This window comes from Rhamphochromis longiceps, linkage group LG1 (genome assembly GCF_057381845.1).
Source record: "Rhamphochromis longiceps isolate RC_006_pf linkage group LG1, R_longiceps_female_GT1.1, whole genome shotgun sequence".
NCBI classification, from domain to species: Eukaryota; Metazoa; Chordata; class Actinopteri; order Cichliformes; family Cichlidae; genus Rhamphochromis; species Rhamphochromis longiceps.
Genome location: NC_140557.1, coordinates 43,110,829 through 43,137,761, shown reverse-complemented (window position 1 = coordinate 43,137,761; position 26,933 = coordinate 43,110,829). Strand labels below are relative to the sequence as shown.

Below are 26,933 nucleotides of genomic sequence, written 5' to 3'. Positions count from 1 at the left end.
CCCATTCACCCAGTGAAGCAGTGGGCAGCCACCAATGCAGCGCCCGGGGAGCAGTGTGTAGGGACGGTACCTTGCTCAGGGGTACCTCAAGGTAGCCATTCAGTGGAGTTGAACCCCCGACTTTCCGATCATGGGGCCACCACTCTACCTACTGAGCTATCCCTGCCCTCTGGTGATAAGCATGATCATTGTACTGTCAAGAGATTTGTGGCTGAGTCACGGCACACACAGGTTCATGCTCACAAGCAGAAACGGCTGCAGTGGGCCTTGAACTACATGAAGACTAATTTTCATCAGTCTTGTTCACTGATGAGTGCCGTGCAACCCTATATTGTCCATGTGGATGGAGTGGTGGATGGCCACCATGTGCCAACAAGGATGTGAGGTCAGCAAAGAGGTAGTGGAGTCATGTTTTGGGTGGGAATCACATGGAGAGAGCTGGTCGGCCCCTTCAGGGTCCCTGAAGGTGTGAAAGTGACCTCTGCAAAGTAGAGCTGGGCGATATAAGATTTTTTCATATCACAATATGTTTTTTTCATTTCAGGCGATAACGATATCTATCACGATATCAGCCAAATAACTATATTTGTAAGATTTAAATGTGCCGTTGCTCACAAGTAAAATGTGAAATAATCAGCAGCTTGTTTTTATTTAAATATTTATTTCCCATAATAAGTTCAACAGGGTAGATGTACTTAAGGAACATGAGACTTTTTCAGATAAATAAAGGCAAATATTGCAAACTACACAAAAGGCAGCCGCTAAAGCGTTTAAGTTTCAAAATAGAACAAACGAAACAGACTAAATTGTCAATTCCACTTAGAAACAAAATATTAATTCTAAAAATAAATCTTAGTTTGTTTTACAGAAGAACAGACAAAACTGACTAACTTTTGTCAATATCAAATAAACTGAGAACTAAAAGGAAATTCTCAATCTCTCCTTGTTGTATAGCTGAGCTTTTCAAACAGTTTTAACAGTTACTTTAGTCTGACAAAAGCCGAATGACGAATTAGCGCTTCCAGTCAGAGACCGAGGCTACGTCCACACGTACACGGGTATTTTTGAAAACACAGATTTTCCGTTTTCGTTTTAAAAAATAATCCCGTCCACACATAAAGGGAGAAATGAAGGAAAACGCTGCTATGAACATGCCAAAGCAGCAGGTGGCGCTAGATTCCTAACCGTGCAGAAATGTTGGCCAATCAGAAGTCTAGAAGCCTCGGTGGGAAAAAGTAAACAAAGCTGGTGTCAGGTTTCAGTTAACGGACTCAGGCGCAGACCGGGACTCCTTACAGGATTTACAGATTTTATTTACACAACGACACCAGGTGATGCTATTTACAAAGTGCTGGAGGGGGGGGAGGGGGGTCCAGGGCTCCGGGGTATGTGAGGGAAAAGACGGGAATCTGACGCCCTCCAAAGGCTCTCTCTCTTCACTCCCCACACTGGGGAAACACCATCCACTCACTCGTCCACGGGATGACAGGCAGGCTGGGAAAGGTCCGGGATAGATCTGTACACAGAGATTATAGTTAGAGGCGAACAGACGGAACGAACTCACAGATCCTTATTTACAATCTACTGAGCGACTGACGCTGATAACTCAACGATCCAGCGACGAGTGACACAGTGCTGGTGTCTTAAATCGGCCTTGTGATTATCCCGATAGGCAGCAGGTGCGTGGGCCAGGGGCGGGAGCCCATAATGAGCATCGCCCCGGCAGGGGGGAGAGAGAGAGAGAGAGAAAACATGTTGCCTAATACAGAATCAGCTGGTGAGGCACAGGGACCATGACAGCTGGGGCATAGAAGCAGAACAGTCGTATGTGTGGAGGGACAGTAACTGTGTGTATATGTAAGCATTTAAACACTGCAGAGTAGAATTAACAGCAACAGTATTGTAGAAATTCATTTCACCGAAACAATAACGTGGCGCACAGTGTGACGTCAAAAAGTGCGCACACCTTTGACGCTGCGTTTTCTCCGTTTTTCTGGTCCACACGTAAATGCAAAAACGGAGTTTTCAAAAATCTTCGTTTTCAGTGACCAAAAACGCCGTTTACGTGTGGACGAAAGGTGCAAATGCATGGAAAAATCTGCGTTTTCAAAAATACCCGGGTACGTGTGGACGTAGCGCATGCACCAGTTTATTGTATTTCCAGACTTGCTTTCGGCACAATTTACAGTGCGCGCTACTCTGTTTTTTGTCAGACTTGAAATAGCCGAAATACCTTCACACTACGGAGCTTCTATGGCTCTTCCGTTCGACAATCTCTCCGGCATTGGAACCATCATCTGTTTTCTCTTCGGTCACGCTCGGTTGATTTTTCTAGTCGGCACACTCATTTCCTCCATTACCCGGGCGGTACGGTGGCTGGCTGCTTCCCAAACAAATACACATGTGTGGCTTGGCACTTGTGCTGTACGTAACAAGTCACGTGACGTGATGCTGCGGCTGTGATTGGTTCGGCTCTGCGCTACGTAATTTGGATTGGCTGTTTTTTTTTTTTTTTAAGAGGACAAGAGCGGCGAGGTCTATCGCGATAGTTTAATTTTTCTATCGAGAAAAAGTTATATCGCGATACATATCGTTATCGTTCTATCGCCCAGCTCTACTGCAAAGTATGTGGACATCCTGACTGACCACTTTCTTCCATGGTACAAAATAAAAGAACCATGCTTTCCACAACAAAATCATCTTCATGCCTGACAATGCACCATCTCATACTGCAAGGAATACCTCTGCATCATTGGCTGCTATCGGCATAAAATTAGAGAAACTCATGGTGTGGCCCCCGACCTCCCCTGACCTCTATCCGGTCTTTAAGTCTGACGTCATTAACCGTGTCTGGGCCCAAACTCCGCTGCAGGTCCATAAGCCAAACGATCACTGCGGCATTACTGAGAGTTAAAAACTATCTAAATTCTTTCATCTGTAATAAAATGATCAGTGTGGCTGCTTTACCAGGTGTAAAAATTAAGTTAAACATCCAGGCATCCATGAAAACGGAATTTATTAAACTTAACGTAGTAGAAGTTAGCAAAGAGTTAGCTCGCTAGTTTCCATCTAAATATAATATAGCCTGTCCTGACTGAGAGATTTCTGAAACAAATTAAGACATACAGCTCTGCTATCACTTCCAACATAAATGAAGACAGGAAAGTAAACAGCAGTGACGTTTGTAGGGTTACTTTAGTTTGGCTAGCTGATATAACGATGTGCTATGTGATCGCTAGCAACACAGCTACGTTAGCATAATATTAACAGTGAAGGGTGGAGGATGAACGCTAACTTCTTTCCACTCGATAAAAGTTGCCGTGAGTATTCTGGATGGTCAGGGACAAATGCAATCGCATGGCAGGATGCTGTAAATGGACCAAACTTCAGTCAGGAGAACAACTGAGATAATTCATCCACAATTCGAGGTTAGTCATCAATATACTGCTGAATGGGCTGGACTGTAGTTCCATCGTAAGGTTTTAAAAACTGAGCTTTAAAATGAATAGCGGTAATAAAAACCGAGAGGGTGACAGTGATCACTGACTGTTTTTAGGGGCTTTTTGAGAATAAACAGAGCGTTCTCACTACCGAGGCGTAACATGTCGACGTTTTGTCACGTCCCGCGGCGTTCCTGAGGAACGCGAAAGGAGACCTTCGGCGTTCTTATGGTACGCGGCGGGTTATGGATGGAATCCAGTGCAATGACGCTCCTGCGGTAGTAGACGTTCCAGCCCTGTATTAAAGCCCTAAACCTAACCTTATCCCTAGCCCTGACCATAACCTTATTCCGGACCTTAACCAGGACTTTAATGATGTTAAATAGCGTGTTTCTAAGCGATTTGAAGAAAAAGAGCGAACATGTGTAGATTCAGTCCAGACGGTTCTCATATTTCCTCTTTTTTCCGAGGTCGTCATTTAGGAACGTGGTGGGTAGCCGAAAACGTAATATGGTGACGATTTGTCACCTAGCGTAAAATGTTACGCTTTGGGAGTGAGAACGGGTTGGAATAAATAGAACCAGATACAAAGCATTAAAACATGTTAAAAAAAAAACCACAAAAGCCTTATACGCAGGGTAGTTTGGGCCCAGAAGCAGGATTCATCATGTCATCACTAAAAGACCGGATTGAGAACCTTTGAGCATTCTCAAGCAAAAGACCAAGGAGGGTGGCGGTAGTTCAAAACATCCAAAAACCAGCTCTGGGAGGCTATTCTGACATCCTGCAGACATTCAAGCAATAACTCTCCAAAAAGTTACATGGATGCAAGAATTGTGAAACTGCTATCAAATAAGAGGTCCTATGTTAATACGTAACATGACCTGTTAAGATCTTTTTGATTGAAATAGCTTTTGATTTCAGTAAATATGATCTCCTAATGCTGCAAATTCAACAAATAACCATTTTCAGTTCTTTACAACCTATGAAATATTTTGGAACTCTGTTGTGCCTAATAATTCGAAACAGTGCATTTTAAGTTTTTTTATTTTTAAAAAACAGTATGTTTTCATTGGGAGGGTTGTTCAGTAACGTTCAAATTATACTAATAAAACTAATAGCTGATGACTCGAAAATTGTTCTGTTACTTGCATCGACTGTTTAGGAAAATCCAAGAGAAATATCATTTGCATAATAATTTGGAATGCGGTGTATATAGTACCAAATCACAACAATAGTTGCCTCAAGGTGCTTTATATTGTAAGGTAACAACTGTACAAAAATATGGAGAAAACCCCAACAATTAAACAACCCCTTTGAGTCAGCACTTGGCAACAATGGGACGGAAAAAACCTGCAGAACCAGGCTCAGGGAGGGACATGTTCGTTTATCCACCTTGAGCATTCACCAGTAAAACACTTCTTCCTTGGATTATTAATTATTAAAGCATTGAATGACTAAAAATGATTGGTCAGTTATCTCATAGCGTTTGGGATCAATAGCTATGAATCTTTCACATCACTGTGGAGCAATTTTGGCCTAGTTTTCTTTGCAGAATTGCTTCAGCCACATTGAATGACTTTCGACCATGATCAGTCTGTTTCAGGTCATGTCAAAGCATCTTGATTTAACTTCAGACTTTTAAGGGACCAGATCATCAGATCATTTTCTTGTTCCATAACCCAAGAGCTCTTCAGCTTCAGGACACATCTGATGGCCAGACATTCTCCTTCCGGATTTTCAGATAGTCAAACAGAATTTATAAACTCCATCAAATCTGGAAAATCCATCATACTACCACCACCACGACGTTTGAATTTTAGTATGATTTCATGAAACGCGGTGTTAGTTTTATGCCAGATGTAACAGGACATACACCTTCCAAAAAGGTAAACTTTTGTCTCCGGAGACGACAGCAGTGTTGGGGTCATTACTAAATAAAATACTCGTTAGCAGCTCATCACATACATGAATAATCAAACTCCATATTATCCTAAAGACCTCATAGTACTGTGTTACCCCAACAGAGAACTTAACTCTCAGACTGTGGGCTTGCTTGTGGTTCCTAGAGTATTTAAAAGTAGTAGGGGAAGAAGAGCTTTCAGCTTTTAGGCTCCTTTTCTGTGAACCAGCTCCTAGTTTGACTCTATACTTCTAAGATTAGGCTTAAAACTTGCCTTTTTGATAAAGCATATAATTAGGATTAGATCAGGTGACCCTGAATCCTCTCTTAGTTATGCAACAACTTTAAAGGATCGATAGGAAAAAAAATGTCAACAGTTATTGATGTTGCTGTACCATGAATACCTTTTTTCTCTAATAGCTAAAAATTGTATTTAAGAAATTTATGTAGTTTGAGTCTGAACTAATATTTTCACAAAATGGGACATTTTCTCAACATCTGATAGGTTTTCTATGCGAATAAAACAGAACATTGTAAACATTTTCACAATTTTCAACATTTGCAAAGGATTGCATTTTTCTTTTATTTAAACAGCACCCCAACTTTTCTAGAACAAGGTCATATAAGCTCTCTGAAGAAAAGCAGAAAACAACCGATGTAGCTATAAATACTGGTCAATCTGCTGTATTTGGACATGTTTATGTATGGTGTGCATGTTAACGTCACAGTGTTTGGTGTCTTAATTTATCATACACTACAACTGCTGCTGAGAGATTCCAGTATGGAGCAAAGAGGAGGGCAATTCCAGACTGAAAGACCAACCAAACACCATCACATCTACAGCCCAACCATTAACACTGGTAGAGACTGGGAAAAGTCCTTAAGGTAAATATTCAAAGGGAAAAAAAATCAGTTCATTATTGTTCCTGGAAACTGCTGATCAACATTGCAATCATTTATTGCAATAGAATAAATACAGCAAAAAATAACTGTGGCATGAATGCAAATGCCTTAAAAGTATAACACATTAAAAACAGTACATTTCATTAGATGGTGTTGTGTTTACTTTAAGTGAGAATATTATTGTTGCGTCACAACTTTGAGTTTTTTCTCATTTGATGCACTTCAATTCCTCCTTTTTTACTGAAAAACTGTCCTTCAGCCGTCTCACACGGCGTGTTCTTCTGCCGTGTCTGATGCAGGTAGCCATTATAGAAATCAGCTGCAGTGAGTCTTTTGTTCAGGAGCACTGATCTGAATCCCACCCAGCCATCCTGGAACACACATTAATATAAAACTTAGGGCAACAATCAACAGGACAAAGTGAAACAAAGAAAGCAGTACTACTGCTGCAACATTTCAGGAAGTTTAAGCTCAGGGGTCAAGGTCAAGGTCAAATTTATTTATATAGCACATTTCAAACAGCCGATGCTGCACAAAGTGCTTAACAATATAAAATGGTATTAAAAAGCAACAATGTAATACAATAATAACAATAAAAAAACAATAAAAGGACAGTAAAATTATTAAAACAATAACTAAACTAATTCAAATAAGACCAAAATGCTTGGGTCATAGTGTGTTAAAAGCCAGGGCATAGAAATGTGTCTTTAGTAATGATTTAAAATGCTCAAGTGTTTGTGCAGATCTAATATTTAAGGGGAGACTATTCCAAAGTCTGGGACCTGCCACAGAGAAGGATCTATCACCATGGGATTTGAGGTTAGTCCGTGGGATGGACAGCATTAGTTTTGAGCTAGACCTCGTGGTTTTTCATGGAGCATAGGCAGAGAGGGGCTCAGACAGGTAAGGAGGGGCTCGGGCATTAAGTGACTTAAAAACAAAAAGTAGAAGTTTAAATTGGATCCTGTAGGAGACAGGAAGCCAGTGTAAAGAAGCTAAAACTGGGGTTATATGCTCTCTCCGCTTGGTACCAGTTAGCAGGCGAGCAGCAGCATTTTGAACCATCTGAAGACGATGGATGGAGGCCTGATCTAGACCATAACACAATGAATTGCAGTAGTCCAATCTGCAAGTAAGAAAAAGGCGAATAACACGCTCAAAGACGTTAGCTGGAAGGTATGGCTTTAACTTGGCTAGCTGTCTTAACTGAAAGAAGCAGGACTGAACTACTGCACTCACCTGCTTATTCAATTTAAAAGAACCATCAATGTAGACACCGAGGTTTTTTACATGTGTTTTACAATACGAGGAAAAGGCGCCCAGAGTGCTGTCGATATGATTAACGTTGCCAAAAATGACAACCTCAGTTTTATTTTCATTTAGCTTTAAAAAATTTAATGACAACCACTGTTTGACATCATCAAGGCAGCGTAATGAGAGCTGCGGATGGTCTGACCCTGCTTTTAAAGGTAGATAAATCTGCAAATCATCAGCAAAACAATGAAATGAAATGCTGTACTGTGAGAAGATTGAGCCCAATGGCAACAAATAGAGTGCGAACAGGGCAGGACCCAAAATAGAGCCTTGAGGTACACCGTATTTAAGAGGGGCTATTTTGGAGTTGTGGGGGCCCATATTGACATAAAAAAAACCTTTCTGACAAATAGGAACGAAACCACTGTAGGGCAGATCCTTTTAGGCCAGCATGAAATTCTAGCCGTGATAACAGGATGTCACGGTCGACCGTGTCAAAAGCTGCTGACAAGTCCAACAATAAAAGGGCAGCAGGGCAGAGTTAAAAGAATATTGTTAAAAAACCTTAAAAGTGCCGTCTCAGTGCTATGTAGTGATTTAAAACCAGATTGAAATTTTTCAGAGATCATATTAAAATCAAGGTGGTCCTGCAACTGTAGGTAGACCACTTTCTCCAAGACCTTAGATAGAAAAGGAAGCTTTGAGATAGGCCTGTAGTTGGACAGAACAGTTGGGTCCAGGTTTTGTTTTTTAAGAAGAGGCTGAACTACAGCTTGTTTAAAGCATGATGGGACGTAGCCTGTAGCAAGGGACGTATTAATTAATCTCAGGATGAAAGGCCCAACAGTATTAAAAGTGCTTTTAAGCAAGCTCGGGGGGAGACAATCAGAGGGGCAGTGTGATGATCTTAGGTTACTAACTACCGCGGTCAAGTCCTTAAGGGAGACGGGATCAAACTGCTCTAAGACAGCTGAGCACACAGGAGAAGGACTCTGATCTGAGGCAGCAGACAACGAGACAAGGGCCCTAATCGATAGGATCTTGTCATTAAAAAATGCTAAAACATCATCGCACATACTTGGTGAAGAAGTGACTCCAGAATTATCACATAAACTAAGAAAGCGATTAAGAACGTTAAAAAGTACCTGAGGCCTGTGACTGTTTACTGACACTAAGTTTGAGACGAACTGTGTCTTTGCAGTTTTTACAGCTTCTTGGTGAGCAGAAAGACGAGTCCTTAAAATCTGTAGGGAAACATACAATCTGTCCTTTTTCCATCTCCTTTCAGCGCGTCTGTAGTCACGTCTGAGGGAGCGCGTATGTTTATTCAACCACGGCTCTGATAAATGCTTAGCGCGCACAGTCCTGAGCGGAGCAATAGAGTCCAAGATATCAGTGCAGGTAGAAGGAAGAATGTCCGAAAGGTCCTCAACACTTTTACAGTTGGAGTTCATTATTCCAGAGTCCATAAAGGCAGCAGAAAAAGCAGGCGCTGTTAATACATTAAGCGCTCGCTTTTTGCGCGCTGGGACGTACGGCTTATCCATCGAGCAGCGCAGTGTTAGAATGAACAACACAGGAAGATGATCGGAGATGCGCAACTCGGATATTTCCGTGATGCACACATCCAACCCGTGGGAGAGCACCAAGTCCAGAGTGTGACCTTTTTCATGCGTGGGACCAGTAACCCACTGGGTCAAGTTAAAAGAGTCAATAATATTTAAAAAGTCCTTGACCAAAAGTTTAGAGTCACAGCACACTTGGATGTTAAAATCACCAAGGATTAAAAAACTGTCAAATTTAAGAACGATTCCAGCCATAAAACCTGAAAACTCTTTGATAAAATCCTTGTTAAACTTGGGAGGGCGATATATGAGGGCACACAGCAAAGGCGCAGCAAAATTCAGGTGTAACTCAAACAGCTGGTGTTCAAAACTAGAAAATGAGTCGTGCTGTAATGTTTGATGGCAATGAAATCGAGCGTTGAACACGGTGGCTAAGCCTCCCCCCCTACCAGAGGACTGAGGGAGGCTGAAGAATAAATGGCCTGGTAAATGGCCTGTATTTATATAGCGCTTTACTAGTCCCTAAGGACCCCAAAGCGCTTTACATATCCAGTCATCCACCCATTCACACACACATTCACACACTGGTGATGGCAAGCTACATTGTAGCCACAGCCACCCTGGGGCGCACTGACAGAGGCGAGGCTGCCTGACACTGGCGCCACCGGGCCCTCTGACCACCACCAGTAGGCAACGGGTGAAGTGTCTTGCCCAAGGACACAACGGCCGAGACTGTCCAAGCCGGGGCTCGAACCGGCAACCTTCCGATTACAAGGCGACCTCCCAACTCTTGAGCCACGATCGAATGAGAAATTAGGAGGGACCAGTTCCGAAAAAGCTACAGACTCACCGGGTTGAAGCCATGTTTCTGTCAGAAACAGAAAGTCCAGCTGTTGTGACTTTAGGAAGTCGTTTAATACAAACGTCTTGTTTGCTAATGATCTTACATTTAGTAAAGCCATGCAGAGCGAGGGCATTTTGGGATAAAATAGAGAAGGATAAGGCTAGCCAAGCCAAAGCAAAGCTAGCAGAGTTGACGGACGTGTCGCCGTGCATACTGCTGGCGCCATCTTGGAAAAAGTTTAACCATTTGCTTATCTGAAACAGACTTTTCAATAAAGGTCTTTTTTCACCATTCTTTGATTATTTTTTTGGTCTGTTTCTCGGCACTGTACCAATCAGAATTGTTGTCTGAGGGCCAAGAAAAATGCCCAACAGATTTGTTTTCCCAAGTGGACCAGTACAGCTGTGCCATACTGGACCAAGAGAAAAGACACAATAAGTCTGCTACATTACCTGATGGGAAAGGAAGAAAACAAGCAAAAAGAGAACAACACAGTAGGGAGACCACAGCAACATCCTAGATAAGCAGAAGTGCCCGCCCTATGGAAGACATCCTGCATCGTCCCGGTCCCCAAAAAGAACCGGCCCAATGAGCTGAATGACTTCCGACCGGTGGCACTGACGTCACATCTTATGAAGACTCTAGAGCGGCTCTTCCTCAACCTCCTCCGACCACAGGTACAACATGCCCAGGACCCACTACAGTTTGCATACAAGGCGGGTGTCGGAGTGGAGGATGCCATCCTGTACCTCCTACACAGAGCCCACTCACACCTGGATGGGGGAAAAGGCACGGTCAGGATCCTGTTTCTTGACTTTTCCAGTGCCTTTAATACCATCCGGCCCTGTATGCTTCAGGAAAAACTGAACAGGATGCAGGTGGACCCCTGCCTGGTGGCTTGGATCTCCGACTACCTCACCGACAGACCACAGTACGTCAGGCTGAAGGACATCACGTCTGACACTGTGGTCAGCAGCACAGGAGCACCACAGGGAACTGTGCTGTCCCCTCTTCTCTTCACCCTGTACACCTCTGACTTCTGCTACAACTCTGAATTATGCCACATTCAGAAGTTTGCAGACGACACAGCCATCATGGGGTGTATCTGGGATGATCAGGAAGAGGAGTACAGAAGTCTGGTGAGGAACTTTGTCACATGGAGTCACACAAACCACCTGCAACTCAACACCTCAAAGACTAAGGAACTGGTTGTGGACTTCGGGAGGTCCAGAGAAGGTCCACTGCCAGTTCAGATAGAGGGGGAGGAGGTGGAGGTGGTCAACAAGTACAAGTACCTCGGGCTGTGGGTGGACAATAAACTGGACTGGTCATGCAACACAGAGCACCTGTATAAAAAAGCCCAAAGCCGACTGTACTTCCTCAGGAGGCTGAGGTCTTTTAACATCTGCAGGAAGCTCCTGAGGATGTTTTACCAGTCGGTGGTTGCTGGAGTACTTTTCTATGCTGTGGTGTGCTGGGGGAGCAGCACAGCAAAGAGGGACTCATCCAGGCTGGAGAAACTGATCAGGAGGGCTAGCTCTGTGGTCGGCATGAAGCTGGACACTGGTGACAGTGGCAGAGAAAAGGACATTAAAGAAACTGATGGACATTATGGACAATGCTGGGCATCCTCTGCACACGGCCATAAACAACCAGAAGAGTCTGTTCAGTGACAGGTTGCTTCTCCCAAAGACAAGAACTAACAGACTTAAAAACTCCTTTGTCCCACACGCCATCAGACTGTTTAACTCCTCTCTGGAGGGGAGAGGGAGGGGAAACAGGAGGACAAAGGAGGGGGGAACAACTAAGCTGTAGTGCCTCTGCACCTCACTGTACAATACCTTGTGCAATACTTTTTGTAAATAGTCAACAGTGCAATAGACTCAATACTTGAAATGTGCAATTCACTTGTATTTTTATTTTTTATTCCTATTTATTCTATTTATCCCCTTTGTATATTTTATTTATATTTGTCTCTGTATTTATATATGTGTGTGTGTGTGTGTGTGTGTGTGTGTGTGTGTGTGTATATAACAATTCTGTAACTGTAACTTCGGTCGTTGCTGTGCTTTTTGGAAGTCGAATTTCCCAGAGGAACCCACCCGAGGGATTAATAAAGTTCTATCTTATCTTATCTTATCTTAAGTAACTGTAAATCATACATTTTGAATGATACCGAGCACAATATGCTTAAAGGGAGCAGCCAAGGAAGATAGCGTGTGTCTGTGAACACCCGTGTGCGTGAGCGTGCCTGCATTCAAAAGGTTTCTCCATGAATGCTACTATCCATATCTGATAGTAGTTGTGGGGAGCCATAGCCCTGCCCCTCCAGGAAATGAAGCAGGCGTGAAGGATATCCAGGCCCAGACATCTAAAGGCCCCCCAGAACATAAGAGTCCAAGGAGGTCCACCGAAAGGGCGGATGCGCCACCCTCCTAGAAAAGAGCTGAGGAGAGCATCACCCTCACGACCGAGCCACCCGCACCAGGACCCGCCAAGCAGCCACTAGGAGTGAGACAGTACACACCCGAGCACCCAGCCCCAGACACCAAGAACTACAATGCACCAAGAGGTGAGGTCATCAGCCACCGGCAGGGAGTGTGGTGGGGGGAGATAGGTGGGGGCCCGAGATGTTCCCAGAGAGGAAGAGTCTAAGACCCAACCAGACACATAAACATAGACAAACAGGCACACAGTCACAAACATGCATTCCCACCCTCATACACATATATAAATACATACTCTATACCCCAAGGTCCAGGTGCCATCCTCCCCAGAGTGGCAATCCGCCCCCAGACACAGGAGATGTTTCCCTTTGCTCTGGGGTGGCACACAGACTGCCCAGAGAAAAGCCCAGACCCCGACCAGGCAGCCAACTCCTCCTCCCAGCTCCAAATGACAAACAGGGAAAGAAGGGGGTGTGAAGACCCCATACCTGACTCTGCCCGCTCATATGTGGTTTTGCTGCAATTTTATTGTTACATTCTTTAGCTCCTGTAATTATCTGGTGCTGTTTATAGCTCAAACAACATCATGGTGTAGAGATTGTATGTACTGACAGCTTCTTTGTGGATGAAACTGTGGTGCTATAATCCTAAAGCTATTTAAATGTGCGGTGCTTTTATGACTGATATTTTACAAAAAGTCTTCCTTTTGGTCAGGTGACAAGAAAAAATGCAACACTGCCAAAGTCTGAATGCTGGTATCAAACTGCTCTCACTACAGTATGTGTGAATTTATGTTGACAGAGTATGTTTCTCCTCAACAAAGAGTCTGCTCTAAAGTAGAGATGGACCGATACCACTTTTTTATGTCCGATACTGATACCGATATCATAAATTTGGATATCTGCCGATACCGATATGAATCCGATATAGTGTTTTTTAATCAACAAAACTGTTTTTTAAATATCTTGCTGCATTTTGTATAAGTTCATACTCAAGTTTAAAACAACAACTACACTAAAGCTATTCTGTTATACCTGTATGCAAAAAAAAAATGTTTCATAGTTCAGCAATACTGATCAATCTAATAAACTTAAACCTACACCATCCTCCCTATTCTGGTATTTTAAAGAGTACTTAGCATAAATATTAAGCAACCTAACTAATAGGGTTCCAACTCCCAGCAACAACAAAAATAAATAAATAAAAAATAGGGAACCACCCCTCACGCTCCACCTCATGATGCTTAATCGACGTAATCAACCTTAATTTGATGCAGTGTGAAAAAAAATGCACAGAAATCAATTATTTTTCAAGAAATATTAAATAGATTCAACATCTTTCTTCAACAGAGCTGCAGACTGCACAGATGGTACCTTCCCAAAGGAAAAAGTACTATAGCTTACTAGGGTATATATATTAGACTTAATAGTTACTATATACAGTAATTGACTTCTATTCATTTTGCATCAAATTAAAACTTTGTGTGTCAGATAATTATTTATTAAAAGCTCGACATTTTAAATGAGAATAAGAAAGAAAAGTATGTCTTTGTGCCCCCTTTTCCCTGTTCATGCCCTATCGGCCCCCCTGGCTAAACTTTGCTAGATCCGCCCCTGCACAGTTACCAGCGTCAGCTGTAGAAAAAGATCCTCGAGTAGAAAGTAATATTAAATACATTCTAACAACAGCTTATCAAGCTTAAACGTGCTGCTGTTGTTCAGCCGCTGGTTTCCTCTTTCTGGTGCAAAGTGGGCCAAAAGCAAACAACAGACACGGACTCGCGACAGAAAAGCCGATCAGCTGATCGTTAAGCAGTTTCATGATTGAAGTAGCAGCAAGAAGAGGCAGTCGCTTGTTAATCAATGAACAGCATTACTTTAAAGAAAAGTGTTTTTTGTGTAACACATTATTTTTTAGTAATGAATCCAATACTGATCACAACAACGTGGAGAAACATCTCCAACACAGACGAACATTTAACCACACCATTCAATTAATTTGCACAAATACAATGTCTTTGATATGTTGCTTAGCAATGGTGGCAACTGTGTGAAAGTCACCTGTCACCTCACTACTAAAGCTAAGGAAAAGTGCAGACGCTATGGTAAGCATGTAGTGAAGAAGGTCAGGGGTGCTCGAGGGAACAGTTGGACCAACCTTGCAGCAGACTGCTAGAGTATTTGACTCCTTCTGAAAGCTCACTGAACCGGGGATGGGGTTCCTTCTTTGATCTGCAAACAGCATGTGAATGATAATGGCAGCACAGTGTTATTGTTATACAATATTGGAATACCATACAGTAGGGCACATTTATGTCAAATTACAACTTCCATAGCTCTCACTTAGAGGTTCCCACCTCTGATTCTATAAATATTTCTATTTAAAGGTTTACTTATTAACAAAGGTCTACAACACAGGTGCAGTGACATTATCTAGACAATTTACATGATCATGTATGTTCATTTTTGTGGCTGAGATGATCTTTTTTTTTGAAAAACTGTCATCTTTCTCCACAAATTCCACAAAAAATTGGAGTTTTCTTTTAGTATGTCTGGATTGTTCACTAATTGGAAAGCTTGTGGTTTGAGCCTAGATACTTCTGGTCTGCATGTAAAGTGTCCTTGATACCGAAAGCCCAATATCCCCGACGCAGAGACCAGAAACTAGTCATCACACTGGCTGCAATTAATGCCTTGAAATCATCCGAGTTTTCCCATTTACTATTTCTTGCTTGCAGTAGTCTCACGTTCCTTCTAGCTGATGACAGACCTCACAACTAATCACTTAAGTAACTCAGTGCATCATGGGAAGTTCCCAGGAACCTAAACCTAGTGCTTCCTAACTAAGGGAGGATTCATGGTAACCTGATGCAGCCCTAACTATATGCAGTATCAAAAGGGAAAATTCTAAGCCTAATCTTAAAAGCAGCAAGGTGACTGTTTCCCGAATCCAACCTGGGAGCTGGTTCCACAGGAGAGGGGCCTAAAAGCTGAAGGCTCTGCCTCCCATACTGTTTTTAAATACTCCAGGAGCCACAGGTAAACCAGCAGTATCAGAGGAACTATTGTGGTGATATGGCACTATGAGGTCTTCAAAAAAAGATCAGGCCTTGTTACTTAAGACCTTGACTGTGAGGAGGATTTTGAATGTGATTCTGAATTTTAGCCAAGGAAAAGAAGCTGATATGGGAAAAATATCCTCTCAAGTCCAGGTTAGTGCTCTTATTACAGGATCAGCTCAAGGCTTTTCTAAAAATAGAGGCTGTCAAGGCCGCTGTGATTTAATGAGAGAGTCCTATCCTCATATTTTCACTGGTTTGCATCTTTTAGAAGCTGTTGAGCTACCCTTAACTTTGAGTCACATGACCTGTGCCTCTGTTGGCTAGCTTCTTGTTCACACCAAAAGATCCCAACTCAAGGAGAAATATTTGGGCACTTTATGCATAGAATCTGGCCAAGACATTCATTTAAAACTCCACCAACGTCACAAACACTCATACGGTCTGTTTATTGTGTTACCGGTTTGGTTAATCACTTTACCTGATAATGACACATGACATTTTCCAGCAAAATCCAGAAGTTTTATTGTTCTGCCCATCCACATAGTCCTCAAAGGTATCTGATGTAAGAGAGGGTCATTGTTGAGATCTCCAAGAGAGTTTGGCATGACTTAGTTATGCAATGAGCCTTACCCGGGACCCGACTGCACGATATAGACGGTCAATTTGGTCACAAGTCTGTTCCTCCCACACAATCCAGCTCATGGACATCTTGATTTTTGGGGCTGTTGGAGGAAATCATGTTGAAAGTCAGAAGACCAGTTTTTCATTCAGACAACTATATGTATCCAGCTCAGCGTTACGCACCAAATGTTGCACCAGTTTGTCCTTGTTCCCTTTGATTTTCCATTCTCTCAGACAGTGACATCAACGTGTTAATCAGCTGCAAAAGCACACACAAGCAATCATGTTACAGTCCTGCTGGTAAAAGGTAAAAAAAAATAACCATGATCTGCAACAGTTCTGAAAATGCTGACATTGTGCGAAAGTTGGTAAAAAAAATTCATTTGCAAATCTCAAAACAGCGACACATGGAAAAGTTTCAGGACCTCGAGGACTGGAGTTCGAGACTCCTGATCTAATCAGTATCTAAAGGAGTATCTTAAGGAGGTAGTGTTTCTCTGAAGTAAAGCTGGGGCAGAGGTTCAATAATCTTTACCAAGGTTTGCTTGTTATCAGTTCAAAACCCTGCATCTCTGATGTTATGGGGGTGCATTAGTGCCTATGGAGCTGGCAGCTTGCACATCTGGAAATGCTCTAACAATGCTGAAAGGCGTATATAGGGTTTTGAAATAGAAGACTCCTGTTGCTGAACTGGCCTGCCTGCAGACCTTTCACCAGCTGAGAACATCTGGTATTGAGATGTTGCTGCCATAAAATTCAAAATGAGCTCATATTGTCCTTAAAATGGAAAATTTTCTCAATGTAAACATTTAATAGATTTTCACGTTCTATTGTAAATAGACTGGGTTTATGAGACTTTCGGATCACTACTTTTATTTACATTTTACATAACATCCCAACTTTTATGGAACTGGAGTTGTACGTTGCATGTTCTAACTCACGAGATGTGCTCCCATTGTGGCTAGAGTACCTCCCAGCTCATCAGCAGTACAATTCTCAGGGACCTGATAGAATTGCTGGTTGAGAATAGGCCCCACATCAAACCTGCAGGGTGATATTGAGCTCTGTTATGGTTGTTATCAGGAAAAAGAAAATACTCAGACATTTATCTGCTGTTTACCTGTGAGGTCGGATCTGGATGATGGAGACTCCTGTCACACTGTCACCATGCAAGATGGTGTGGAAGATAGGAGCTGGACCGCGCCATCTTGGCAGCAGGCTAGGGTGAACATTCAAAATCCCACTGAAAGAGAATGCAGTGTCTGTTTCTGTGGATTTATATACAGGTTCTGATCTCATGCCTTGTGTAGAACAGCTTCAGTGCTCCTTAGAGCACAGTCAAGCCCATAATTATTCGTACTCCTGCACATTTTGACTTAAAGTTACTTTTATTTAACCAACGAGTTCGCTTTTTTTGACCGGAAATGACATGGGCGTCAATGTTGCACAAGAGGTATCGTTGTGGGGAAAAAAAATCTCAGCTTTGATTTAGATTTGAGCAAAAAGTGTTACGTTCAGAATTATTCATACCATTCTCAATAATCAATAGAAAAGCCTTTATTGGCTATTACATCAATCAAAAGCTTCCTATAATTGCAGACCAGCTTTTTTTGCACGTCTCCACGGGTATTTTCACCCATCTTTAGCAATGAGCTCCAACTCTTTCAGGTTGGAGGGTCTAAGACCCTTTAGCTCCCTGCACAGATTCTTAATTCAAGTCAGGACTCTGGCTGGGCCGCTGCGAAATGTTAATGTTTTTGTCTGCCAGCCATTTCTTCACCACTTTTGCTGTGTTTTGGGTCGTTGTCGTGCTGAAATGTTCGCCGGTGCCCAGGGCCAAGTTTCTCTGCAGACTGCCTGATGTTGTTGTGAAGAATCCTCATGTGTTGCTCTTTTTTTCATGGTGCCGTTCACTGTGATTACACTCCCTGGTCCATTGGCTGAAAAACATCCCCAAAGCATTAGGTTCCCACCACCATGTTTGACAGGAGGGGATGGTGTTCTCAAGGTTGGAGGCTTCTCCCTTTTTTTTTTTTTTTTTTTTTTTAAACACCTAATGAAGGAAACATCATTGTGATCAAATAATTCAATTTTTGATTCATTTGACCATAACACAGAAGACCAGAAATCTTCTTCCTTATCCAGATGAGCATTTGCAATTCTGGAGAATTGGCGTCCTCCTCAGTCTGCATCCGTGGAACCCAACAGTGTGCAGTATGCGTTGGACTGTCTGCCACCAACAGAGCCCAGATTCCCCAGGATGGCCTTAGTGGTGGACCTTGGATTCTTTTTCACCTCTTTCACTATCTTATCTGGCCAGCACAGGTGTGGCCATCTTGTATTTTTTTAATAACACTTTATACTGTAGCCACTAGAACTTGAAAATATTTAGATAGGGCCTTGTATCCCTTTCCTTGTGAGCAGCCACAATGCACAGCCGGAGGTCCTCACTGAGCTTCTTTGTCTTAGCCATGACTGTCCATAAGCAACTGCAGAGAGCTGCTGCACACCCGATCTCGTCTGCTCTCGGAAGCTAGACAGGGTTGAGCTTGGTTAGTACTTGGATGGGAGACCGCCTGGGAGTACCAGGTGCTGTAAGCTTTCACCCCAACCGGTCGCAGCAGATAGCCGCCCCTCCCTGAGCCTGGTTTCTTCCTGTTAAAAGGGAGTTTTTACTTCCCACTGTCGCCAAAGTGCTTTCTCATAGGGGGTCATATGATTGTTGAGATTTCTTTTCCTCTGTATGTATTATTGTAGGGTCTACCTTACAATATAAAGCACCTTGAGGAGACTGTTGTTGTGATTTGGCGCTGTATAAATAAAATTGAATTGAATTTCGCCTGTTGATTTGGTTAAAAAAGATGTTCCCAATTAATCAGGGTCATTAGGATGCTTTAGAACAGCTTGGACTATTTGAAATGGTGATATAAATTTTTGGATTTTCCCAGAGACTGACAGTTTGTGAAGGGTATGAATCATTTTGGACATGACACTTTTTGATCAAATCTAAATAAAAGTGGAGAAATATTTTTTTTCCCCACAATGATACCTCTTGTACATCGTGTTATTATCTTTTGGGAGACGCCTGTGTCATTTCCAGTCCAAATACAAACGAAAAAAACAACAACAAAAAACCTCGCTTGTTAAATAAAAGTAACTTCAAGTCAAAATGTGCCAGGGGTGTGAATAATTATGGGCTTGACTGTGCCTTAGAGCAGTGGTTCCCAAACTTATTTTGCTGGGCCCCCCTTTGTTTTACAAGAAAAATATTTGCGCCCCCCCCCCCCTCTTCCCGGCACGCACACACACATCCTCCAACCACACGCGCCCATATTTTGGTTTATTTCACACCTCAAACATTTAGTAAACAGTTAAGCAAATACAAGTAAACAGCAATAAATTACAGGTAGTAATAAAATAAACTACTAACTCTTTCACGCTGCGTCCGCACCTACACGGGTGATTTTGAACACGCAGCTGTTTCGTCCACGTAAACGGCGTTTCGAATCTCCGAAAACGGAGATTTTTTAAAACTCCTTTTTTGCGTTTCCGTGTGGACGAGGAATACAGAGTTGGTCACGCAGCGTCAAAGGTATGCGCCTTTATTCACGTCACGCTGTGGCCACGTTATTGTTTACATGAGATGAACTGCAGAATGATAGAGACGAAATACTGTTAATCTGACTGTCTGCAGGTTTTACACACAGTTACTGTCCCTCCGTTTACAAAGGCAGAGGCGTCACGGTGTCATTATTTTACATGTTGTTGTTTTTTCCTGTGTAATAATGTTCAACATTGCTGTCAATACATTTTTCAAAAAATGCCTCTCTGTGCAAAATGTGTTCAAAAACATAAACAGCTGTGGGATCCTGTTTGTCTGTGATTTGAACCGAGGGGACAAATCGTGGCAGGATCAGCCTGATGTTATTTGTATCCTGCTGTAACTTTACTGTATAAAGAGCAAACATCTCCAACATGTCAGGAGTAGTTAGTCATTATGAGAAGTGTTTTTGAACTAAAAATCAAGAATGTGGGATCCTGTTAGTCCCTGATTTAAACAGCCCAGCGCTGCTCCTGATGCAGGGGAAACCAACCCTGCAGGGAGACCTACCTCTGCACCTGTGCAGGTGAAGCCAAAGGGCAGATTTGCTTCACCAGATTTTCTAGTCTTTGGCTTAGAATGAAGTTGGTTTGGAAACATATTCAGCGATGCTTCATCTCCTGCTTTGCGTTTGTGTGGGCGCCCCGTGCTAGCAGTGTCCAAGCGTTATTGTCCCCCCCCCCCCCCCCCCTTTTCATACCGCGCCCCCCCTGCAATGGCTCTGTGCCCCCCCTAGGGGGCGGGTCCCACACTCTGGGAAGGACTGCCTTAGAGAGACTTAAAACTCAAACTCTCTTAAACTCTAATGACACCATTCATCTAGATCAGCCATCCCCCCCCCAAAAAAAGAAAAAAAACAACCCAGGGGACCTATCCAATCTTAAATCTTCACTCTAATCAAAATACAAGAGAAAGTCATATATTTCCTTGATTTTGGGGGGTATCACTAATCTAGATATTCATTCATTTTCTCTTTGTGGATGTCAGCAGAAAGTGCTAATTGGACCTCTCAGTGACAGGGCCAAGGGTTCAGCCTTTTCTTTTAATTTGTCACCCATCATATGTACACTGTATTTATGTGTCTCTCCACAGTATCACCTATTTTGTTTTATTTTCTCTTCCCAGTGCATTTGCATGAGTTTACTGAGATGTTAAACGGATTCTTAAAACAGAAAAGAAAAATCTGATTACAACAATTAACCCACCCTTGAAAGACCCAGGGTGAGAGCTATAAGAGGCAGCCCTGGGTACTGAGGACATTGTCACAACATTTCAGAGACCGTGAGATCATAGTCAAACCACAGCACGGCACCAGTCCCCAGGTTTTAACGATTAGTTGATCAACGATAAATGCTCACTATGGAAACTTGCTGATTAGTCTCTCAGGAAGTAGGCAGCCAAAAGACACGACCACACCAACATCAAACCGTCCATTCACATCATCAGGGGGCCAACTGTGTAGCGGAAGGTGGTTCTCTTGAGCAAACCTCTTCACTGGAACATCACCAGCCAAGGTAACAACTTCAAGGGTCTCCACTATCCCTTCACTGGTGCCCCTACAACACAAAAGGAAGGGTTAAGTATAAAAAAAACAAACTAATAACTGTAGCACCCCAGCAGTGTATTCAACTCTCTAGGACAAAAATATGTTTTAAAGTCAATACCAGATACTAAAGGCTCTATTTTACCAGGAAATCAAAGTGGAAAATAGAGCATTAAACTGATTGTATTCATTTCCTCACTTTTATTGACTTTGTGTTTGTGAACAATGTATGCAGTGAGATTTCTGATCATGGAGTCTGGAATTAAACTACAACACAGTTCTGTGTCAATGAAGCCCTCATCTATTTCCTGCAAGCTAACGATTCTTTTAGTAATCTATTCCATCAATTAGTACTTGTGTCTTATTAATGAGCATTGATAAATATTCAAAAGAGAAAAAATAAAGATCTTTCAAGTGCTCATTAGTTTCCGTTTTAGAAAGTGGAATGTTTTTTGTTCCATTTGTCAAAAAATAACCAAGCCCACTGATTGTATGTAAAGACAAACATTTCTTAAATGCAAAATTATATAAATACACTAAAGTACAGTCTAAGATCAAAGTCAAATAACATAAAATATGTATGCAATCTAAATTAAGCAGGGCTCTAGAGTGCGACCAATTTGGTCGCAAATGCGACCAAATTTTTCAGTGGTGCGACTAAAAATAAATATTTGGTCGCACAGGTGCGACCAACTGTTCCGGTAACAAAAAAAAAATCTCTGTAACTCTCCGTGTGGTCAACAACAGACACACATTATGCCCCTATCGTGGACTAAACCAATCAGAGATAGTCAGGGGCGGGACCTCTCTGATTGGCCGTGGTCCAGTTGAAAGTGCAGGTGGAAGAGAGAGGTGAGTAGCTTGAATAAAGCGATATCAATTCATTAACGGATTCCACACAAAGACCTAAACACGGAGCGGACCCAACACATCAGAATCAGCTTCGTCTTTCTCGGCTTTCTCACCCGACGGCCTGAACACGGACACGCTGTCGGAGCTTAGCGATTCTTCGGGTCCGCGCTGTGTTTATGTCTTTTTGCGCTGATTCTGAGCTGCAGGTTTTGCCTCTCTCCAACCAAAATTCACCGAGCCTGCAGCAAAAGAAGCAGCAAACTGCGCTTCACATTTGATCAATGTCGTCATGAATTCCCTCTGACTTTTGCTGTTTTGCTTCCACCACGATAAAAATCACACTTCCTGCACAGCTCTCTCTCTCTCTCTCTGTACTTCAGGAACAGTTTCCCGTCTCAAATCTGTTTTCTGCATTATTCATTCGCTTATTACCCACCAGTCTAGCGTTGTTTACAGCGCTTTTTCTTTTTTCACTTAAATGACCTCGGACAAGAAAGCCTAATTTCTGCTGTTCAATACTGAAGAAATTTAAATTTCTTAAAATTATGCAAAATTGCAGAATATTTTTAAGGTTATCTGCTATAAAAAGCCAGACCAGGAAAATCTCCTTCATGTTTTCCTGTGTTTTATTCTCAGTTACTTTCACACAAAGGCATCTGCTGTGATTTTCACAATTCTGATGAAGTCTCATGTGTATCAGTACTGATAAATGATCAGAATTATAATATTTCTGACTGTCTGAGGCTAAATTGAATCAAATCAGGACTTTGAGAACCGGAATTGAATGGATTATAGAAATCAGTGATGATACTCAGCCCTAGTGAGCAGCCTAGGCCTGAGAGAAGTGGATGTACTGTAGCTGTGGGTAATAAGAAAAGATGAAAAGAACTATTGATAACTTTTTTGTTAAGTTAAGGCCTGATCTGTCTGAAATTCATAGCCAGTGCTCTGACACGGTGCCATCAATATTTGAATGCTGAAAAAGCACAGTGTATCCAGAAAACACATTATATGCTGCAGTAAATGCACTGCCCAAGTGTCCCCTCTCCCCACGGCCTTTCAGCAGCAGACAGCAGCAAACAGGTCGTCAGAGGAGGCCAAGATGATGATTAAGTTTTTAACATTTTCTACAATATTGACAAAGCACTTTAAGCACAAGTTTGTTAGTTAATAATTTAGAAATTAATATTGTCTGTATGGACTTCCCCCCCCCCCAAAGAAAGTGCACATGTAAAACTGCGGTGTTAAGCGATGCGGTTGAAAAATTTGAGTGCGCCTAACTTTTGTGCCGGTACGCCTAAATTTTTAAAGTTAGGCGTACCGGTGCGCCCATGTCAAAAAGTTAGTCTAGAGCCCTGTTAAGGCATAAAAAATTACCTTCACTCTGTCTTTCAGGGTTTTGTAAGAGTTTTACTCGCCCATGTAGATTTTATTCACACACTTCTCCTAAATAAGTTTCTATTGCAGGTCTGTTTTTAGTCACAAAAGTGTGCAATGTCTTGTTTTCATGGTGACAATGGCGCAGTACAGAGCCGTGCATTAAGCGAAGAATGTGTCCAGAGTTTTTATAATTGAATTATTGTAAATACTCAATGAATAGTTGCAGCCCTGCCCTCTCTAAATGTTTAAATGTACATAGGACACTGGAATTGCACATACAGATAAAGCCAGCAAGAACTGCTGCCTGGTCCTCCCTGTGGGATGTGTCAACTATTACGAAGCCACTATCATTCAGTTACAGAGTATTACCAAGAGGTGGCGCTTTTCTCACAAGAACTTTGACTTGTTTGAAAGTGATAATAGTATTTTAGTATTTTATGCAAGGACTGTTTCTCACAGAAGTTCACAGAAAAGCTCCATTTGTATGTAACCTGTGTGTTTATGTACACTCACTGATCAATGAGTATGATACAAATACTGAACTTCACCACTCAACCACTGACATTGCTACAATTCAGTGAATGTACACTTGTAGTTCAAGACAACGTGCTGAAATTAAAAGTGAGCAAAGGGCAATGCATTGGGAAAGAAAGTGACTTTGATTGTTGGTGCCACAGGAGCAAATCTGAGGATTTTTTTTAAAAAACTGATCAGCTACTGAGATTTGAAGACAACTGTCTGAAACAGGAAACACGTCCTCTCCCGTTCATACGGCAGGTAAATAAATAATCAACTAACAGTGCATATTATGTTAGTGCGATCTGCCTTATTACAAACCTGCTATTACTGTGCATTTAGATAACCACAATCAGAGACACAGACAGAGTCTGGCTCAGATGCTGGCAGTCCTCGCTGCAGTCTACCGGTAGCGTCTCCTTTCAGGCCAGACGAATGTCACCGAGCAGTGACTACGTTTGTGGTCAAAGGCTTGCACCCATTTGCCACAGCAGATGATTTTCGATAAGTGAATGTGTTTAATTGTAGGCAGGGACATTACTGGATATTCTTGTGTAATTGCTACAGAATAATTTATGTTATACTTTGTTATTGCTACAGAAGAATATTGATTTTATTATTTTACATTTACAATTTTTTTGTAAACAGATGAACCAGAACTGGTTTGTAAAAATGCTGCAACTTCAGTGGTGTGGAACTGGTTTAGCTTTCCTCCGTCAGACACACAACAAAGCACTATTTTTGGTAGAGCATGCTACCGGGCCGTCGTTATTACTGTGTTGTTTGGAAAATACGGCGCACTTAAATCAATCCTTTGATTTTTCTGAAAGTCGACAGAGCCCCTTATAATCCCGTGTGCCTTATGTATGAACTCTGGTTGTGTTTGCACTGCATAACACAGAAACTGTAGTCCATTACGGTGTAAAACATGCTAGAGATGACTTATGTTCACTCTGAAACGCCAAGTCTGCTACTGATCTCAGTAAATGTAAAAGAGCCGTTTCCTTGGTTGTGCCAAAGGTGATTTCAGATGTGTGTTTTCTGTTTAATATCTTTGCTTATATTCTTAAAAAGTCAGCAGTCAATAGGATTTACAAAGAGGTTACATTAAAAATAAATAAATTACCTGAGGTATTGCATACCCTGTTTTCTACGTTATAATCTATCTGGTCATTTTTTAATGTCAATAAGAGTTTTACAGTCATACATAAATGATACATAAACGTTGTTTTGCAAAAAGCTGACGATCACTTTGTGGCACAACACAGTTCCTGTCTGTAAATTTAGAGATGTGGATATAAAAAAAAAAAAAAGCTGAAAAAAATCTTCACAGGCCATTTTCTTCAGAATCTACTGCATTTATTATTTAATAAAACTGACGGCACTCTGTGCTAATACATTTGGAGCTTATTTCGTATTACATTTTAAGTTAAATAGCACGTTAGGCAAGAGGACGATTTCTGGCAGGTTAAACTGATGTGTCTGAAGAGGAAACAATTTCAACAAATTAATTAAGATTAATTTCAATAAAAAAATACATTACAATATTATTGCAAACTATTGCAATAATATTGCAAAAAAAAAAAAAAAATCCTCCTCTGTGTGTATGATATGTGACATGATATGTAACACGTTGCAGTGTGAAACCCCGTGTGCACGCCTGTAAGCGGCTTGTGTGGGACACGCACCTGCAGGATGTGAGAAGTTTGAGAGATTCCACAGCGAAGTGATCAGTGCCAAAAAACAGGAGCCTCCATTTGGGTTTTGATGCCGATGACAGGACTCTACATAGCTGTCGCTGCCCGCGGTCAGTGTCGCCCCTCCATACTGTCCCCATACAGCAACGCTGACAGCGCTTCAGCGATTCCACAGAAGCTCTTATTGTCTTGGCGCTCGTCCACATACTGAAAGCAGCGTCGGCTCAAAGTGTCAAGTTCACAGAATGAAAAACTTCCTCAGTTTGTCGCCGTTTTGACCCACAGGAAGCCGCCATATTTGTTTCTTCTTCTTCGACTTCCTCCTCTTCTTCTTTATAATATTTATTGGCGGTTGACAAACAGCAAAATGGTGCACTACCGCCACCAACTGGTGTGGAGTGTGGACCGAAACGTCCACAAAAGGATAAAAAAACAAACAAACATTCAAATCCTTCCAAACAAATTAGTCCGCCTTAACCCTATAATGCCCTCTGTGTCATATTTGATACACGAGTTTCTGAGACCTCCATCTCATCAACATGATCAATACTTGCCATAATTTGTCCATAAAATGTTATGGACAAAACTCTTTGTTTTTGTCTAAAATTAACATTGTTGCTAACAAAAAGTTGCCAAAACGCCCAATGTATCAAATGCAAAACAAAAAATATATAATAAAAACATATTATACACAACATGATATACCAAAGAAAATGTGGATTTTGTTATTAGGATTATTAAACATCTCAGTTAAAAAAGAAAAAAAAATTTCTGGCTATTTTTGATGGGTTGGGTCTTACAGGGTTAAAAAGCAAAATATGGCCTGATAACTTTCACTTCTCAAGTTCTTATGAAATAAATCAACCAAGTCCAGTTTCACTTTCATATCACCCAGCTTTTTGATCAATTGTCTTCTTTCAGCATCATATTTCTGACAGTGCATTAAAACACGTTCTATTGTTTCTTCTTCTTTATTGCAGTCACACTGTCCTGTATGGTGTTTTTCTATTAAAAGCAACATACTATTCAATCCAGTGTAGCCTTGATATTTAGGCATTTCGCTAGCGCTTCTGAGGAGTGAGTATAAAGGGAGTAAAGTTTTTTAACTGTCAGGTAATTTCAAATGCAACATCTCTATTAGGTAACAGACATCAGCTAACATACAACTGTGTGTGCAGTTTATCACACAATGTGTTGCCAGCTAAATGTCCAGCTACTGTATTTAGGGAGAGAAAAAAATGTGGAATAGCTTTTCTCAGAGGAGGAGAAAGACAGCATCTCAGAAAGACGGGACAGGAGAGGTAGA

At 41.8% G+C, this 26,933-nt stretch overlaps 1 protein-coding gene across 3 annotated transcripts; it reads right to left on the bottom strand.

The window, feature by feature from the left end:
• Positions 1-466: 466 nt before the first annotated feature.
• mtfmt (mitochondrial methionyl-tRNA formyltransferase) lies at positions 467-25,968 on the bottom strand. Of its 3 annotated transcripts, none has more exons than XM_085410221.1 (9): positions 25,619-25,968; positions 20,998-21,195; positions 17,159-17,281; positions 16,980-17,082; positions 16,222-16,297; positions 16,048-16,139; positions 15,896-15,974; positions 14,514-14,587; positions 467-1,516 (listed from the first exon to the last, which is right to left on the bottom strand). In XM_085410221.1, exons 1-9 carry the CDS (start codon positions 25,831-25,833, stop codon positions 1,259-1,261), a joined length of 1,218 nt encoding a protein of 405 aa, XP_085266347.1. In that variant the 5' UTR covers positions 25,834-25,968; the 3' UTR covers positions 467-1,258. The 3 variants fall into 3 exon arrangements, with proteins under 3 accessions (XP_085266347.1, XP_085266339.1, XP_085266330.1); XM_085410213.1 differs by having other exon boundaries at positions 1,435-6,617; positions 21,127-21,195; positions 25,619-25,964; XM_085410204.1 differs by lacking the exon at positions 467-1,516 and adding an exon at positions 4,463-6,617 and having other exon boundaries at positions 25,619-25,960.
• Between the last annotated feature and the right edge of the window lie 965 nt (positions 25,969-26,933).